This window comes from Gopherus flavomarginatus, chromosome 3 (genome assembly GCF_025201925.1).
Source record: "Gopherus flavomarginatus isolate rGopFla2 chromosome 3, rGopFla2.mat.asm, whole genome shotgun sequence".
Lineage (NCBI taxonomy): Eukaryota > Metazoa > Chordata > Testudines > Testudinidae > Gopherus > Gopherus flavomarginatus.
In genome coordinates this window covers 174,039,510-174,057,708 of record NC_066619.1, presented here as the reverse complement: position 1 = coordinate 174,057,708, position 18,199 = coordinate 174,039,510, and the positions used below count along the sequence as shown (strand labels likewise).

Here is an 18,199-nt window from a genome sequence, read left to right as displayed (position 1 = left end):
CACCCCTTCTCCACCAACCCCCTGCTGCACCCAAACTCCCTGCCTTGAGCCCCCTGCCTGAACCTCAATCCCCTGCTGCACCCCAACACCCTGTTCTGAGCCCCCTGCCGCATCCCACACCCCTCCTGTATCCCAAACCCCCACCCTGAGCCCCCTGCTGCATCTCCTACCCCTTCTGCACCCTGAGCCCCCTGCCTGCACCCCAACCCCCTGCTGCACCTCAACTCCCTGCCACGAGCCCCTGCCACACCCTTTGTGCACCCTCTGGGGGCAGGGAGAGGGCGGAGTTGGGGTGGGGACTTCAGGGAAGGGATTGGAATGGGAACAGGGAAGGGATGGGAAGAGGCGGGGCCTCATGGAAGGGGTGGAGTGGGGGCAGGGCGGGGGCAGCGAGGGCTGGGTGTCAGTGATGCGGCCCTAGGGCCAAAGAACTAGCCCTCATATGGCTCTCGTGGTCATTTGAGTTTGCGACCCCTGCCACAGATCATAAAGGTCCCTTCTGGTCCTAATATATATGAATCTATTGTAGTAATTGCTAAAAATAAAACAAGATTTCTATTGAAAAGGAAAAAAAAAAATCAACCTGCTTTTGACCATTAGACGACACAACATCCACCATTTCAAGAAATAATAACTGCATTTGAGTCTAACATATACCTCTTTAGATCCAGCAAGCAGAGGAATGTCATGAAACGGGGAAATATATTTACCCTCCGCATTCTCTGTGAGACAAAAAAAAATTGTTACAAATCTAAACCAAACATGCTGAAAGATGTCCACATTACTAATAAATATGTCCCTATTGCTTCCATCATTATAGACAGACAAGGGTTTATGAGTATTTTAAATTGAAACACTGCTTTCCCAGGGGATTTATGTTGTAACAAAGTCTCTTCTGGAGTCAAACTGCAAATTTTACGATAAAATGATCGATTTATACATCTACCCCGGCAACATGGGGAAGGAACAGCTCAGTGGTTTGAGCATTGGCCTGCTAAACCCACGGTTGTGAGTTCACAAAGATCTGGCACAAAATCAGTACTTGATCCTGCTAGTGAAGGCAGGAGGCTGGACTGGACTCAATGACCTTTCAGGGTCCCTTTTCAGATCTATGAGATAGGTATCTCTCCATGTATTATTATTAATGCAGAAACAATTGTTATGCAAATGTTGTACAAATATGGTATTACATTCCAGCACATAAAAGACAAAGTTTAGCCATAGGTAGGTCCCTACCAAATTCATGGCCATGAAAAATGCATCACGGACCATGAAATCTGGTCTCCCTCCACGAAATCTGGTCTTTTTTGTGCTTTTACCCTATACTGTACAGATTTCACGGGGAGACAAGCATTTCTCAAACTGGGGGTCCTGACCCAATAGGGAGTTGCAGTTTTTATCAGTTGCTGACAAAAATCAGCTTATTTTAGGGAGGTTGCAGTATTGCCACCCTTACTTCTGCACTGCCTTCAGAGTTGGACGGCTGGAGAGCCGCGGCTGTTGGCCGGGCACCCAGCTCTGAAGGCAGTGCCCCACTAGCAGCAGTGCAGAAGTAAGGGTGGAAATACCATAACATGCTTCTGCTAATGGCAGCTTTGCCGTTACAGTTGAGCTCCCAGCCAGCTGTCGCCAAGCCACAGCTGCCCAGCTCCGAAGGCAGGGCCACTGCTAGCAACGGTGCAGAAGTAAGGGTAGCAGTACTGAAACCCTCCCTACAATAACCTTGCCACACACACCCTCAACTCCTTTTGGGGTCTGGACCCTACAATTACAACACTGTGAAATTTCAGATTTAAATAGCTGAAATCATGAAATTTACGATTTTTAAAATCTTCTGTGAAATTGACCAAAATGGACAGTGAAATTGGTAGGGGCTACTCACAGGCCACTGTTCAAACTGAAGTGACAATCACTAGATCAAGCCTATCACACCCAACCTCGAGTCAGTGTGACAAATTTCTGACAGAGTGCAACGGACCATTTACATCTGTCCATTTCTCTCACAGCAATGTAAATCAGAAGTGACTCCACTGAAGGCAATGGAATGACAGTGGTATAAAAATCAGTGTTAGGAGCAAAATCAGAAAGTGGCTTTTTTTAAGTCTTCATAACCATTAAAAAAAGGAAGTGTGAAATTGAAAGTAACCACACTAGCTTCTTGTTTGCAATGTTGGTGTAAACGTGTTGTCCCAGGGCATTAGGGAGACAAGACGAGTGAGGCAAAAGAAGCTGGCCCAAGAAAAGATGTATTTCCTCACCCACCTTGTCACACTAGGTTTTTCTGTCTTGATAGGTCTGAGAGCTTCGTTCACACTCTCATACATGCTGACTGCTTAGCCCGCCCTCAGTAAAATAGCTATCCTCATTTCAAATGCAAATTTCCCTTTACTACAAGCACATTTGGAGCACTCACTACTATTACATCAGAAGCATGGACTCACAAGACAGTCTACACACTGTTATTCCTGCCAAAGTAATTAAGCTCATGCACTGCTTAAAAAGTTTCCTACGTGTTTTTTTTTTATTTGTAATTGTCTTCTCTTCTTCATTTAGGGTGACCAGATAGCAAGGGTGAAAAATCAGTACAGAGGGTGGCGGGGGTAATTGGCACCTATATAAGACAAAGCTCCAAATATCGGGACTGTCCCTATAAAATCAGGACATCTGGTCACCTTATCTTCATTCTGGGATGTGTGTTTTGCCCCATAGTGGGGCCACTGGCTGAAAGACTCTCAATACCATAAGTCTCACCCAGTGGGACACAAGAGACTCCTTTGTACTGGATTAATTTTACTGTATTTTTTTAATATTTTTTTTAAATCACCCTCTGGGGAGACAAGCCTTCAACTGTTTCTCTGGGACATTCAAATTCCCTGCAGGGCTGGAGACAAAGCCCTCTACACAGGCCAACTCTCCAGGCCTAGGAAGGCCTAAAGCATCTAGCCACATCTTAGTCTTTATTCATTTGTAGAAAAAGCCTGTAGGTTTCAACCCAATGCTCCAGCGTCCCGGGGTGGAGAGGGGGCCAGCAACAGGGGGTGCCTATGCTAACACCCCAGGCCAAGTTTCCTAGTTAAGCTCTAAAGCATGGCCGGGGGGGGAGGGGGGAATCCTGGCTTTCTCCATTCATCCCCTTTAGGGAGCGCCCCCCAATTACGGCTAGCAGGGGTCAGCGTCCCCGAGCTCGCAGCCACCCTGCGTTCCACCGCGCCCCGCACCTCCCCGGCCAGAGGCTGCGGCGCCCGGAGCCCCAGGGGCGCTGCTACTTACTAAAGTAGAGGCGGTACTCGGGCGAGTAGGGCCGCCCCCGCTGCTCCGTGCTGCACTGGGCCATGGTGCTGAGCCAGCTGCAGCGCGGCAGCGGCGGCACCAGCCACCTCCTCCTTCCCGCTGCAGAGCAGGAGCAGCTGCGAGCCGAGAGCAGCAGCAGCCCCCGCAACGCCTGCCCGAGCCCCGCACGCATGCTGGCGCTGCCACCGCTCCGTCCGCTTCCTGCGCCGGGCTGACAGTCTGAGCATGCTCGGTGGCCGCCGCTGAAGCTGCTGCCCTGGCTGGCTCTGCCCGGGCGCTGCTGCGCCCTGGTGCAGAAGTGGGGTGCAGAGGGGCAGCGCGAGGCGCAGGGAGGGGGCAAAAACAGGGGCAGCCGGAGTAGGGTGACCAGACAGCAAGTGTGAAATATCGGGACAGGGGGTAATAGGATCCTATACAAGAAAAAGACCCAAAAACCGGGACTGTCCCTATAAAATGGGGACATCTGGTCACCCTAAGCCAGAGTGAGTAGTGGGAGCCAGGTCTCTCGCACCCCTGGCCTGGGAGGGATCAGCTAGGAACGTGGGAATGGCAGGATGGGCTCACCCCTCTGACACCTGTTGGAGGGGCTTCTGGGGCAGCTCGCATACACCTGCTGCTGGCCATGTCATCAGTCCCAAGTGTGCCACATTTTGGGGTAGGCCCGTCCCCCAAATCACGAGATTGGCTTAAAAATAAGGCAATAAATGGGGAGGTTTTATTTGCTTTCTTGCTCTTGAGCCTTTGGAGTCTCAAACTTTTTATTTCAAGCCCTAGACACTTTTCCTAGTGAAAACCCAGAGTCTCACGTAACCACGTGACTGCGGGGAGTGGAGTTCTAAGCACTAAGTACAAACTTTGCAGCGAATGCGTGCATGACTCATGAGAATTGCAAACACCATTGATCTAGGTCAATGTCTATCTAGCTGATTTCTATTAAAAAAAAACTGGAAATAACTGGACGCCAGAGAGGTGATTCAATGTCTTCCTCCCACTTCTTCCTTGAAGGGTCAAACTTTTTCATACATGATGATGCTCTGTTTAGAAAAAATTCATGGCCAACTTCATCAGTTTCAAGGACAGGAAAAAAAGATCACGAAATAAACTAACCAAAAATGTTCCTACTAAATAAAGAATGAAGGCACAAAACTGGAGTGGGAAGTCAACATTTAGAAATTGGAGCCTCTCACTCACTCACTGACTCATGCCTGTCACCGCTGCTTCTTTTTTTTTAATTGGAAGCAAAAGATTATACACAACTCAAACCCAGGGATGTGTACATCACCTACTGCCTGGACAACATGGGTTGGGCTGCAGCATCTATTTGTACAGGAGCCCTACAGCTGCTGATCCCTAACTCAGATCCTTATGGCTTATGTTTAAACAGATCCACGCTGATCCTTAAATTAGATCCATATCTGTCTCAGAGTTGAACTGGCCCTACAGCTGATTCCCTACTGATATTACTCCATAAACTGAGCTGCACAATGTTGATTCCTTTAGATTTTGACACCCCTAATGCTGATCTTTATTGATCCTTAAAAAGGATCTCTACTGGTTTTGATTCCTGTATAATAAGAATTAATAAACATGTAGCACTTCTGTAGTGCTTTTCTACCATAAATTTAAAAGCATTTTATAAAGAAGTGAAAGTCTCATTGCCCCATTTTACAGATGGGAAAACTGAGGCACGGCATAAGGGAGGTAAGTGTTTGCCCAAGGTCACACCATCAGTCAGTAACATAGCTTAGAATAGGACCCAGGTCTCTTGAGTCCCTGTTTAGTGTTGTAGCTGATTACTCTTGGGCTCAGATTTTTAGAGGCAGAACATTGCCTAGTGGAATTTTCAAGTTGGATGACTCCATGCTGCCTAGTCTCCCTGTAGAGGGATATTAAAGTGCCTAAGGAAGAGACTTTTTAGAAGCCAGCAAGCTGAGTGGGGAGCCACATAAACCAGCCAGGAGGACAGGGAGAGAAAGAGGCATAAGTGCTCAAGTGACTGAGCTGGTATGCCTGTCTGATACGGAAATAAACAGCTCCCTCCACTCAGGATCTTCAGCCATGAACCCTCTCCTGGAGTTAAGCACCTAAGCCAGCTCAGCCACTTAGCAAGCCCATGCCCTGGCAGGTGAAAAACACACACTCACCCAAAGTTTCCCTGTGCCCTCATCTGTCTTTTGCATGCGCTGTGCTATTCTCCTACCTATTGGTGGCCTGCATCCAGCCTTCCTCCTGCAGCCAGGGTGGCTCTAGTTATTTTGCCACCCCAAGCACTGCAGGCAGGCTGCCTTCAGTGGCTTGCCTCTGGGAGGCCCCTGGTCCAGCGAATTCGGCGGCAGCCTGCGGAAGGTCTGCCGAAGCCGTGGGACCAGCGGACCTTCAGCAGGCAAGCCGCCGAAGGCAACCTGCCTGCCACCCTCGCGGCGACCGGCAGAGAGCCCCCCGTGGCTTGCCACCCCAAGTACGCGCTTGGCGTACTGATGCCTGGAGCCACCCCTGGCTGCAGCAACTGACACATATCAGGCAACAGACACATATCACAGCACACCTACAGGATTGGGATCTGCAGTCAAAATAGACATTCTTCTTCGAGTGCTTGCTCATATCTATTCCAGTTAGGTGTGCATGCGCCACGTGCATGTTCGTCGGAAGATTTTACCCTAGCAACACTCGGTGGTTGGGCTGGGCACCCCCTGGAGTGGCGCCACTATGGATATATACCCCTGCCGACCCAGCCACCCTTCAGTTCCTTCTTACCGCCTGTGTTGGTCGTTGGAACAGTGGAGCACGGCTTAGCTGACCTCCACTTCCCTAGCTACTCATAGTTCTCATGTATATAGTTATATAGTTATAATCCTTTTATATATATATTTATATAGTTACATGTTTTTTCTTTACTAGCATAGTTAGCTTAGTAATAGTTAGCTGGGTTTGGGGACTAGCCCCTTCCCCACACCCGGTCCCAGAGCCCATGCCCGGCTCACCAGGTTTTAAACCGTGCTCAGCCTGCCACAAGCCGATGCCGACAGGAGATCCGCACGACTCCTGTTTGAAGTGCCTCGGGGAATCGCACTTGACGGCTAAGTGCCCCATTTGCAAGGCTTTTAAGCCGAGAACAAAAAGGAACAGGACTTTCACTCACCCCTCCACCTTTGGCACCGAGCAATGATCAATCGGCGGGCAGAAGTGCCTCCTTGGCAGCGGATCCCACCAGTACTGCCAAGGCCTTTCGGCACCAGCCGTCGCTGGCACCGAAGTTGACTCGGCACCGCTCCCTCTCTCCGAGGTCGAGAGAGCCTACGACTCCTCCTGCCAGTGCCTGACGGCTCCCTGGCACGCGCCGTGGTTGAGCTCCCTGCTCCTGCTGCTTCCATGCCACCTGCACCGCAGCCAGAGAGCTCATCTAAGTTGGATTGCCTGACACCGACGCCTGCAGAGGCACCGACGACGTCGGCACCGTCGATTCCAGTACCACGGGGCCGTCGAATCCAGTGCCTGACGGCTCCCCGGCACGCGCCGTGGTTGAGCTTACTGCTCCTGCTGCTTCTATGCCAACTGCATCACAGCCAGAGAGCTCGTCTAAGTTGGATCACCCGGCACCGACACCTGCTGAGGCACCGACGACGTTGGCACTGTCGATCCCGGTCCCATGAGGGCCGTCGAATCCTGCGCCTGACAGCTCCCCAGTACGCGCTGTGGTTGAGCTTACTGTTCCCTCCACACCAGAGACATTCCCACCGGCGAGGGATCTCATTGGCATGACAGAGTCGATGCTGCCTGACCCCGGCACCGCCGGTGCGGGTAATACAGTCTCTTGGCAAGCCTCCCTTGATATGACCATCCTCTGTCGGCACAGCAGAGCGGCACTGTTCATGACCACGGTCCCACAGATGCTCCAAGTCCCGTCGGCACTCCCGCTCCCAACACCACTTGCAGTCCCGGTGCTGTTCTCCTCCTCGGTACCGGTCGCACTCACCGCACCGATTGGTGTCCCGTTCGCCGACCCGCCACTCTCGGCACCATTCCAGCTCCCGGCACCGCTGCAGGCACCGTGACTCCCGTAGCCGCTCCCGACGTCGAGTCTCGAGATCTCGGTCGACCTCCTGGCACCGCTCTAGTCGCAGGTCTGGATCTCGTTCCAGGTACCGGTACGCCACCCGATACCGGTCCCCGGTGCTGAGTTGGGCAAGGTCTGATAGAGTAAGAGACTCTGCCCATGGTTTTTCAGCACCTCCATGGCCATCCAGACACGCATCAGTGTCATCCCACGTGGACAGCTCTTAAGCTCAGGATCGCGATTCTGATGTGCCCACCAACAACCTGAGAGCCCATCAGGGCCTCCTAAGGAGGGTAGCACTCCATATGGACCTCCCAGTGGAGGAGATCCCGGAGGTAGAGGACCCGGTAGTGGGCATTCTATCAGCGGTTGCCCCACTAGAGGGTCCCTACCCGTTTATTCGGACCATCCAGGTGAATGCCGATACTATGTGGCAGTCCACAGCCTCTATCCCTCCTGCGGCCAGGGGAGTTGAGCATAAATATATGGTGCCCTCTAAGGGGTACGACTACTTGTATGTCCGTCCTCCTCCCTGCTCACTAGTCGTTCAGTCCGTTAAGGAGAGGGAACGGCATGCGCAGCAGGCGCCAGCCCCGAAATCGAAGGAGGCTAGGCAAATGAACCTACTCGGCCGCAAGGTGTACTCTGCAGGGGCCTTACAGCTCTGGGTGGCAAATCAACAAGCCTTGCTTAGCCACTATAATTATAACACCTGGGTGGCGGTAGTTAAGTTTATGGAGCTTCTCCCTCAAGACTCCCACCAAGAGTTCGCTGTCCTCTTGGAGGAAGGGAAAAAGGTGGCCAGAGCTTCCCTCCAGGCCTCGTCAGATGCAGCAGACTCAGCAGCCAGGACTCTGGCCTCGAGTGTTGCCATGAGGCGCACCTCATGGCTTCAGGTTTCAAACCTCCGGCCGGAGCTGCAGTATGCCATTCAGGACTTACCATTTGATGGTAAAGGCCTCTTCGCGGCAAAGACAGCCCCAGGCTGCAAAGCCTGAAGGACAACAGGGTCCTAATGCGCTCTCTCTCAGCGTGCATACGCCGGCGACCAAACGCATGCCTTTCCGAATCCAGCCACACTGCCGTACTCTGTGCCTAGCCTGAGACAGGACTTTGGCAGACGGCGTGGCCGAGATGGTCGCAGACGACCGTCAGGACCCCTAGAGGGCCAAGATCAAGGTCCCTCGCAATCACCACCGGGACCAAAGACGAACTTTCGAAGGTGCGCCCGAGGGCGGCGTACCAGTTACAGGCCGGGATCCCACTCCTACTTTCTCCTGGCGTGGTCCCAGTTAACTTCAGATCGCTGGGTCCTACGCACGGTGGAGTATGGGTACCACCTCCAATTTGTTCCAACCCTGTCCCCATGCAGGGACCCCTCTCATGAGTAATTCCTCTTACAAGAGGTGCAGACGCCGATGGATGAAAGGAGCAAGGGGTTTTACTCCCGTTATTCCCTAATCCCCAACTCGAACAGAGGTCTCAGACCTATCCTAGACCTGCGAGGACTCAACCAGTTTATAATAAGGTTGAAGTTCCACATGGTATCCCTGGGAACCATTATCCCGTCCTTGGATCCTGGAGACTGGTATGCCACCCTCGAAATGAAGGACGCGTACTTTCACATCGCCATCTTCCCTCCGCACAGGAGATACCTCCGCTTTCTAGTCAACCGTCAGTACTTCCAGTTTACGGTCCTGCTGTTTGGCCTTTCTACAGCCCCACGGGTACTGACCAAGTGTATGGCCGTAGTTGCCGCCTACCTTCGCTGACGTCGGATATACGTTTTTCCATATCTGGACGATTGGCTTATCCGAGAAGACTCCGAGACACAAATCACTATAGAACAATCCACTCTGGTTCCCACACAGAGGTTAAACTTCCTAGGAGCTATCCTGGACTCCGACCTAGCCGGAGCCTGCTTACTACAGCCGCGGTTTCAGGCGATGGCAACAATCATCTGAGGTCTGCAGACTTTCCCAACGACCTCGGCTCACACTTGTCTCGGTCTCCTGGGACCCATGGCTGCCTGCAAGTTTGTAACCAAACACGCCAAGCTCCACCTCCGTCCTCTCCAAGTTTGGCTCAACTCAGCGTACCGCCCGGACAGGGATCCAATGGTCATGATAGTCACCATTCCCTCGAGCACCTTAGGCTCCCTAGAATGGTGGCTAACTCCCTCCCTGGTGTGGGCAGGGATGCCGTTCCATCCGCCCCAGCCCTCACTGTCCCTGACGATGGAAGCATCATCTCTCGGCTCGGGTGCTCACCTCGGTCACCTTCGAGCTTAAGGCCTTTGGTCTTCTCAGGAGCTGGTATTCCACATCAATGTCCAAAAATGAGAGCAGTCCACCTGGCGTGCCAGGGGTTCCAGCAGCAGCTGCGAGGCCGTGGTGTCTCAGTGTTTACAGCCTACACAACGGCCATGTGCTACATAAACAACCAAGGAGGGACATGGTCCTCCCCCTTTTGTCAGGAGGCCATCCATCTCTGGGACTTTTGCATAGCCCACTCAATAAATCTGGTAGCGTCCTTTCTCCCAGGCGTTCGGGACGCCTTGGCACTTCGACTCAGCAGGTCTTCCTGTCTCACGAGTGGTCGCTCTGCCCTGATGTGATGCATTCTGTTTTCCAGAAGTGGAGACTTTTTCCCCACATAGACCTGTTCGCTTACCGCGAGAGCAGGAAATGCCAGATATTCTGCTCCTCCCAAGGTCTCTCACCAGGATCGATCTCAGACGCTTTCCTGACACCGTGGAAGGGCCAGCTCCTTTATGCCTTCCTACTCTTCCCACTGGTTCATTGAGTCCCGCTCAAACTCCGCTGGGGCAGAGCGCACATCATCATGATCACTCCAGTGTGGTCCAGGCAGCACTGATACACCACGTTGCTCGACCTGTCAATAGTCAACCCAATTACCCTGCCACTCCACCCAGACCTCATAATTCAGGACCACGGCAGGCTTCGCCACCCGGACCTGCAGTCTCTTCACGTCACGGTGTGGCTGCTGCGTGACTAAACCGGGGTAGCAGGAAGCCTTCCACCTGGTCAACGTACCTGGCCTAGTGGAAACGTTTTTCCTACAGGTGCGAAACACTTGATCTTACTCCTACTGAGGTCTCGATCCCTCTATTTGGCCTACCTCTGGCCTACAACAGCAGGGCCTAGTGGTGTCATTGCTGAGGGTACACTTGGCAGCCATCTCTACCTTCCACCCAGGCTAAGGTGGTCGTTCCGTGTTCTCACACTCTATGGATTCGAGGTTCCTCAAGGGCTTGGAGCGCTTACACCCTCAAGTACGCCGCCCAGCCCCAACCTGGGGCCTCAACCTGGTTTTAATCAGACTTATGTCTTCCCCATTCGAGCCATTAGCGACCTGCTCGCTGCTATACCTGTCTTGGAAGACAGCTTTCCTCGTAGCCATTACATCGGCCAGATGAGTCTCCGAGCTCAGGGCTCTTACGGTGGTTCCGCCGTACACTATGTTTCACAAAGACAAGGTGCAATTACGACCACACACGGCTTTCCTCCCTAAGGTGGTTTTCGGCCTTTCATGTTACCCACACTCAACGAAATGTGAGCAACAGTTGCACTCCCTGGACGTCTGTAGAGCGCTCGCATTTATATTGCGCGGACAGAACCATTTAGTAAAACGCCCCAACTCTCTGTCGCGGTAGCAGACCGAAGGAAAGGCCTACCTGTTTCCTCTCAGAGGATCTCATCTTGGGTGATGGCGTGCATCCTCACTTGTTATGATTTGGCTCATATTTCCCCAAGCCACATCACCATGCATTCTACCAGGGCTCAGGCTTCATCTGCCGCCTTGTTGGCTCGTGTACCTACCCACGAGATCTGTCGCGCAGCTCCATGGTCCTCGGTCCATACCTTTGCTTCGCATTATGCTCTGGTTCAACAGTCAAGAGAGGCTGCAGCCTCTGGCTCAGCAGTTTTACATTCTGCCACATTTCACTCCGACCCCACTGCCTACGTAAGGCTTGGGAGTCACCTAACTGGAATGGATATGAGCAATCACTCGAAGAAGAAAAGACGGTTACTCACCTTTGTAACTGTTGTTCTTCGAGATGTGTTGCTCATATCCATTCCACACCCGCCCTCCTTCCCCTGTGTCAGAGTAGCCGGCAAGAAGGAACTGAAGAGTGGCTGGGTCGGCAGGGGTATATATCCGGCGCCACAGCGGCGCTACTCCAGGGGGCGCCCAGCCGACCCACCGAGTGTTGCTAGGGTAAAATCTTCCGTCGAACGTGCACGCAGGGCACACACACCTAACTGGAATGGATATGAGCAACACATCTCTAAGAACAACAGTTACAAAGGTGAGTAACCATCTTTTTTCCTACTTAGTTTAAAAATCCCACTTTGGGGCCTCCAGGGCTTTGGCTGAAGGTAAGGCTGGGCACAGCTCCTTCACTGTGGGATGGCAGTAGCTCTTAGGCTGTTTTGAAAATGCTGATCAGTGAAAACTGAGACATCAGGCAACACCAGCGCTGCGGTTTTGAAAATGTCAGGGTACCAACATGGCGGACTTTGGTGCCTATCCAGGTGTCTAAATCCCTTTAAAATGTGGCCTTTGATCACCAAAAGTGATTTTGATCCCTAATCTGATACTGATCTCGAAAGCTGATCTCTATTAACCATTTATTACACTGGCTGTCATATACTGTACTACTCCATCTCAAACATTATGGACAATGATTTATTTTCAGTGGAGAAGCCATATCAGTCCCCTCCACTAGTTCTAAACATTCACTGATTTCCCAGACTTTTTGTTTCCTGCTCAATGTTGTGGTTCTCATCTCAAAAGCAACAGGCCTGTCTGTTCTATATGGACACTAAAAGTTCCATGGAACTTTTTGTAAGAATAAGGGATTTTCCCAATGGCCTTTTCCAATATTTCCTATTGCTGTGCAGTAGTATGCTAATTAGCTGCCACTCTACACCTGGCTGTATTTTAGTAGTGCCTTATTTACCGTATGTAGTATGCAAAAACTTCTTGGAATTTTTCATGGCAAAAAAGGTTATGCAGAAATAAAATATTTGTATTTTTCTGTGATTTTTCATGATCATTTACTAAGTATATTACAACAGAGTCTTCACAATGACATGGAGGCTGTATTGCAGGCCAAGGGACATTCATCTCCATCTCCATAAAAGCGGCTAAATCATACCCAACAGCAACACTTCACCAATCCACAGCAGGCCAGCAATATGACTTGCAAGGAGTTGGCATCTTTCTTCACTGATATCAGCAGACCTCCTCTTTTCAGTCACACCTCAGCTATAACTTTTTGAAACTTTTACATTTTAGGACTAAAATGCTCCATGCATAGTCTCTGCTTGGAGCTTGTTTACTTTTAAAGTTTAGGAAAAAAACATTTCTACAGTTTTTAAATGTGAAGAAAGTGAAAAAATGTAGACTTCTCCCATTATAAAAAAAGTCTTGTAAACTTTCTTTGATTAGGTCTACAGCTGAAGCTGAAAGCTAACATGTCATGGAAATAACTCTCACTGGGAAGTTCTTTCACATGTTTCAAAAGAAGCTGGATTATATTTCATCAATTTAGGAGCCTTTGAAAGTCACCTTGAGCACAGTCAGTTTTTTGCTAAACTTGTAAAGTTGACTGCTAAGGGAAGATCCCAGAACATATCATTCTGCTTGCCTAACTTAGCTATGTAGTGAAATACAAAGCTGTGAATTGTTACCAATGCCTGGGGCTGGAGGAAGGGCCTTGTAAGATGCAATAAATAAGGGTGGGTTTTTGTGCACTTTGTAAGGTAAGCATGGTGTTATCTAGGGACTTATCTTGTAATGTTCAGTCAGCAACAAGCTTTCAACAAAATGTAGAGAGGTTCCAGGTTGTGCATAGTATCCTGCCTGTATTGTCAGGGGAGGCAGGGACCAAGGCTATTTTTTGTTCTCTTATGTACCCAGCACTCTTTAGGTGCTATAGAAATAATAATAAAGCTCCAAATAGACTTCCTATGCATATATGTTAGTATTGTTAAAGTTATACACTAGATTCCTAAAGTCATATTTAGGTAAGGAACCTCCTCATTATTAGCATGAATTTTCCCTCAGTTCTATGAGCTTTTGAATCCTTAATGCAAAAGAGAGTTTCAGTTCTGCATTATATATTAAGCAAATGCGTTGGAAGTATCGAAGTACTTAAAAAAAAGTAATTTCTTCTGAAATAACTTTCACCTAATTTTTATGAACACAATTTTTCTTGGGAGGGGATGTCTACACATGGAGCTAGAGATGTAATTTTTAGCTCACAGCATTACCTGGGAGGGCACTAAAAATAGAGTGTAGCTGCAGCTGCGGGAGGGGGCTAGCTGTTCCAATTATATACCTACTGTCACGGACAGGTATGTATGGTATTTGGGGTAGCTAGCCCCTCCTACTGCTGCACCTACACTATTTCTAGGGAGCTTGATTAGAGCTAGCATAGGTATGTCTCTTCTCAAGCTGGAATTTACATCTCCAGCTTGAAGTGGAGAACCCAAAGCCTTAAAAGCATTGCTCCATAGCCAAAATCCCCACCCTCCCCCAGACCGCGCCGCATCCCACTCCTCGGCCTACCTCCCAGCGCTTCCTGCCCAGCTGCCACCAAACAGCTGGGAGGGAGGGGGAGGAGCAGGAACGTGATGCACTCAGGGGAGGAGGCGGGGCCAGGGCGAGGATTTGGGGAAGGAGTTGGAATAGGGGCAGGGAGGGGCGGAGTTGGGGCATGGCAGGAGTGGAAATGGGCGGGGCCTCGTGGAAGGGGTGGAGTGGGTTGAGGTCGAGCACCCACTGGGGAAAGCAGAAGTCAGCGCCTATGGCGGCAGCACCCCCCAACTTGAAGTCATTTCCATTATATACAGGATTTACAGTTTGGTTCAATGGCTTACAGCACCTCCACTCTACAAATTGTTCCAGCACTCCTGCATTGCTCTGATTACTTCAGGTGAAAATCACCCTGTACAGGGGTCCAGCACAAGGCCTGTGCAGCACTTAAGTTCTATTTACAGAGCTCAAGCTGGCTCCTACTCAGGGCCAGCTCTACAGTTTTCACCTCCCCAAGCAGTGCACCGAATTGCCGCCGCGGGCGGCTGGGGCAGTCCGTGTGCCCTTAGGGCAGCAGGCGCATTTTTGCAGCGGCAGCAATTCGGTGGCAGCTTCTATGTTTAGCTGAAGCTGTCGCAGACAGCTAAACATAGAAGCTGCTGCCGAATTGCCCTCACCGCGGAAATGCACCTGCCGCCTGCGGTGGCAATTCGGCACGCTGCTTGGAGGCAAAAAAACAGGGACTGCCGCCCCTTGCAGATTGCCACCCCAAGCACCAGCTTGGAATTCTGATGCCTGGAGCCAGTCCTGCTCCTACTGAAATTACTGAAAGTGTTGCCATTTATCTCAAAGTGAGCAGAATCCAGCCCACAAGACTTACAGGGGACTTACATGGTTCAGCAGGCTTTATGCTTGTCCTCAGCACAGACAGGGTGAATTTCACTCTACCAGAAAGTCACTGGAGCAAAGCAACATTTCTACAGCTTTATAATCACCTAACTCTGAAGGACATCCTTGCTCTGACTTTATATACTGCAGTCATGTTTTTCTTTTGTATTTTACAACAATACTATCAATACATTTTGCCCATAAACATTTTTTATCAGCTATCATGGCAAGCAATTTAAATACCAAAAAAAATTTTGAAACATTTTATCACTAAAAAATCCCAAACACCACTCGGCGTCCCATTTTACCTTCCCTCTGGAGAAAATCATTGTTTTTATCTTTTCAGCTAATAAAAGCATTTCATTAATATGTTACGTGCTAGTTCAGTGCTTTTGCTCTCAACTTGCAATCACACCGTCATCAACATTCACTATAATGCTACTTTCATCTACAGACTAGACTCAACCATTCTTGCACTTGCTGAGTGAAACTCATCCCCATGTGGAAAGGGCCATCACAAGACCTGAGCATCACTTTGTCCCATTCTAACTAAAGTTTAAATTTCACCTATTGATTTGCAATACCACCTTGTAGTAATAAGAAATTCTGTCATTAATTAAAGAGGGCAAAGTCTACAGTGAGTAGAGTTGAGTTTATTTTATCATGTTATTTTAGGGGCTCTACTTCTAATAGTTCATACCTGCAATGTTTGGAAACTTTTGTTTAATTTAGATAAATAATAGATATTATTTCATTTATTTATATTACAGCAGTGCCTAAAGGTCCCATTTTCTTCTCTTGATTTGTGAAGTTTTCAAACATCAAAACCTCACATCATTTTAATACAAACTTTCTATGGCTTTGGTGAAATTTTACACCTTTATTTTATTTTTTTTTAAATCAGGATTCGTCTCCCTGTATCTTTACCTTTGCCCAGCTCATTTTCTTGCTTTCCCTGGTTAGCTTTGATGTCACAGTCCCAGCTACTTGATCGATCAAGTCAGAATATTTTCTTGGGAAAAGAGTGCTGCTATGCTGCTGTGACCCCCTAACAAAGAAAAGCCCAGATTAGCCCTTGCTTAGTAAATTTACCTTTCCTCCTCATTAAAAAGAAAAACAGTATAGAGACCAAAGTGAGCAAAATGCAAATTTGGGTCATGATTTCTCCCAACAGGAACAACAGTGTACTAGCATTTTATTTTTAATTTGAGAATTAATTTTTTAATTAAGAAAATAAAAAAAGAAGGAAGCTATTAAGAATGGTGAAAGCAGAGACTGGACACATCGTTCTGCCTTTATAAATTACAGCACAGAAACCCTGGATTCCATACTTTCCAGTTTGTCCCTGCTCAGATTGGGCAGTGTCCCAAGCCATAATTAACAGTAGCTTTTAATATAGGTAGGGATAGTCTTCATCATTCTTCACTCCCAGCCCCTGGTCAGTGGCTGAGATAACATCAGGGCCCATAGGTGGGCAGTCTGACCTAATGGTCAGATCCTAGACTAGCATCAGGGGTGCACCAGGGTTACAGTCAGAATTAGAAGCCACGCCAAGGATCAAACCAGTGTCACACCCAGGGTCAAGCCAGAGCCAATAACTAGAGTTAGGGCAAGGGAGTAGGGGCAAAGCAAGGCAACAGGAACAAGGAGTAGGAACCAAAGGAGGAAGCAAGACGACTCTGGCTGGCAAGAGGTCTAGCAACTAGTTGCTTAGACATGGGGCCTGGAAGCTTTATGCTAAGAAGTGACCAAGCAGCAGTCTGCTGGTCTCACTGAGTCAGAGTGTAGCCCCTGTTTGTGTGGTATCAACTGCTCTCACTTGGTAACCTCTGGGTTTGAGACTTGCACTGCATGGTAGGTCAAGGCACCAGTGGGAAATGGTCTACGAGCTTTACCCCAAGGAATTAGATACACAGGCCCTTTTGCCACACCAATACCAGAAAGCCCATATACCCTGACCTGTATTTTTCTTTCTTCAGGCAGGCAAGGCCGTAAATGGGCTGGGTCAAAGACCAGAACAAATGTGGAGAATACCGAGGTAAGCCTTGGCAAGCATGGAAAGTGGTCACCAGCTTTAGAGTTTTGCCCTTTTGGCTTTGACAGTCCTATCATTACCATTTAGGAAGATTGCTGCAACAGATTCTGCTGCATCATCCCCTCCAGTCTGTGTCCACTCTCACTGATGCAGTTCTGTAGTGCTTCCTGATGGCCCTCCTGTAACCATCCACCTTGCCCCTCTCCCTGTGTTTCCTTTCGAATACCTTGTCCCCCTCTACATACATTTCTGTATGTGTATACTCAGGCAGAGTCTTTATTCAAAGGATGAAAAATAAGCAGTGCAGCTTACCTGGTTGCACAACCTGCTAACTTGAGCTCTCAGCTCAGAAAAATCCCACAGTCCCCCTGGCTCCTTCAAGGGAAAATAGCTTCATTAATCTCACATAAACATCTGCAATAAAAGTGGCTAAAAAGCAATCAATCCGCCACTGGTCACTTACTTTTAAAGACCTGTTTTCTCTACTGGAAGCTCCCCTCTGGCAAGATCAACAGTAGGAGGCAAGGTGACACTCATATGCCAAACACTTCATGGGTTTGGTTTTTTATTACTTTCTCAGTAGCTTTCTCAGTTCATTTGGGAGCTTTTTCAGTGTAAGTGTCAAGGTAACTCAGCTTTGAATTGTTCATCATGAAAAAATCAAGTAGCAGATTCCTATTTCCACCCATTTTTGCCACTTTAATTCCAGATCTATCATATTCTTATCTCATGGCTTAGCTGAGGACATATAGTGTATATATATTAACAACTTTCAATGGATAGGTTCCAGTGCTCAAAGTCCTCTGAGATGCAGTCATGCGGTAGTTCTTATCACTATTTACATCTCAATTTTACTCTCCCACGGGTGTTTTAGTACACCTAACATTTTGCATGCCGTCAGAGTGGTAGCTGATAGAAAAAAGACCATATGTGCAATAATATCTACTTTTACAGAGACCAGGGGCTAAGAGAGACATCTGAACTCTTTACTTTCTCTATTTATGTAGCTGGCAGACAAGAAAGTATTTCTTGGGGACGTCATCATTGTAGGTTCTGATTTTCCACCTTCTGCCTGTGTAGTCATTTATACCTGTGTGAACTGAGGGCAAAGAAATTTCAAACAGCAAGTGCAGGGAGTGGCTCTTCACATAGCATATCGTTTCTCTGTTTCAGACAAGTAGGTCCATGGAGAGAAAAGCAAATGAAGCACCTTCGAGGATTGTTGTGACTACAATCCCATCTAAGGTTACATGGAGTGCAAGTAAGTCCTGTGCAGAGAGCTAATGCAGACCTATGCACCTCTAAGGATACATCTACACTTCGAGCTGGAGGTATGATTCCCAGCTTGCGGAGACATACCCATG

General features: G+C 48.9%; 1 protein-coding gene across 4 annotated transcripts in view; it reads right to left on the bottom strand.

Annotated features, from left to right (window-relative positions):
* Positions 1-18,199, bottom strand: part of PPA2 (inorganic pyrophosphatase 2) — a 456,033-nt gene that overhangs the window by 318,772 nt on the left and 119,062 nt on the right. For 3 of the 4 annotated variants that reach the window (XR_007773247.1, XR_007773248.1, XM_050944533.1), the window contains exons 1-2: positions 3,271-3,497; positions 658-722 (exon numbers count right to left, since the gene is read on the bottom strand). Coding sequence is in view for 1 of the 4 variants with exons in the window: in XM_050944533.1 (XP_050800490.1) it covers positions 658-722; positions 3,271-3,463 (258 nt within the window). In the remaining 3 variants the exon portion in view is untranslated. Of the gene's footprint in view, positions 1-657; positions 723-3,270; positions 3,498-18,199 lie in introns of those variants that run through there. The other variant, XR_007773249.1, reaches the window with a different exon arrangement.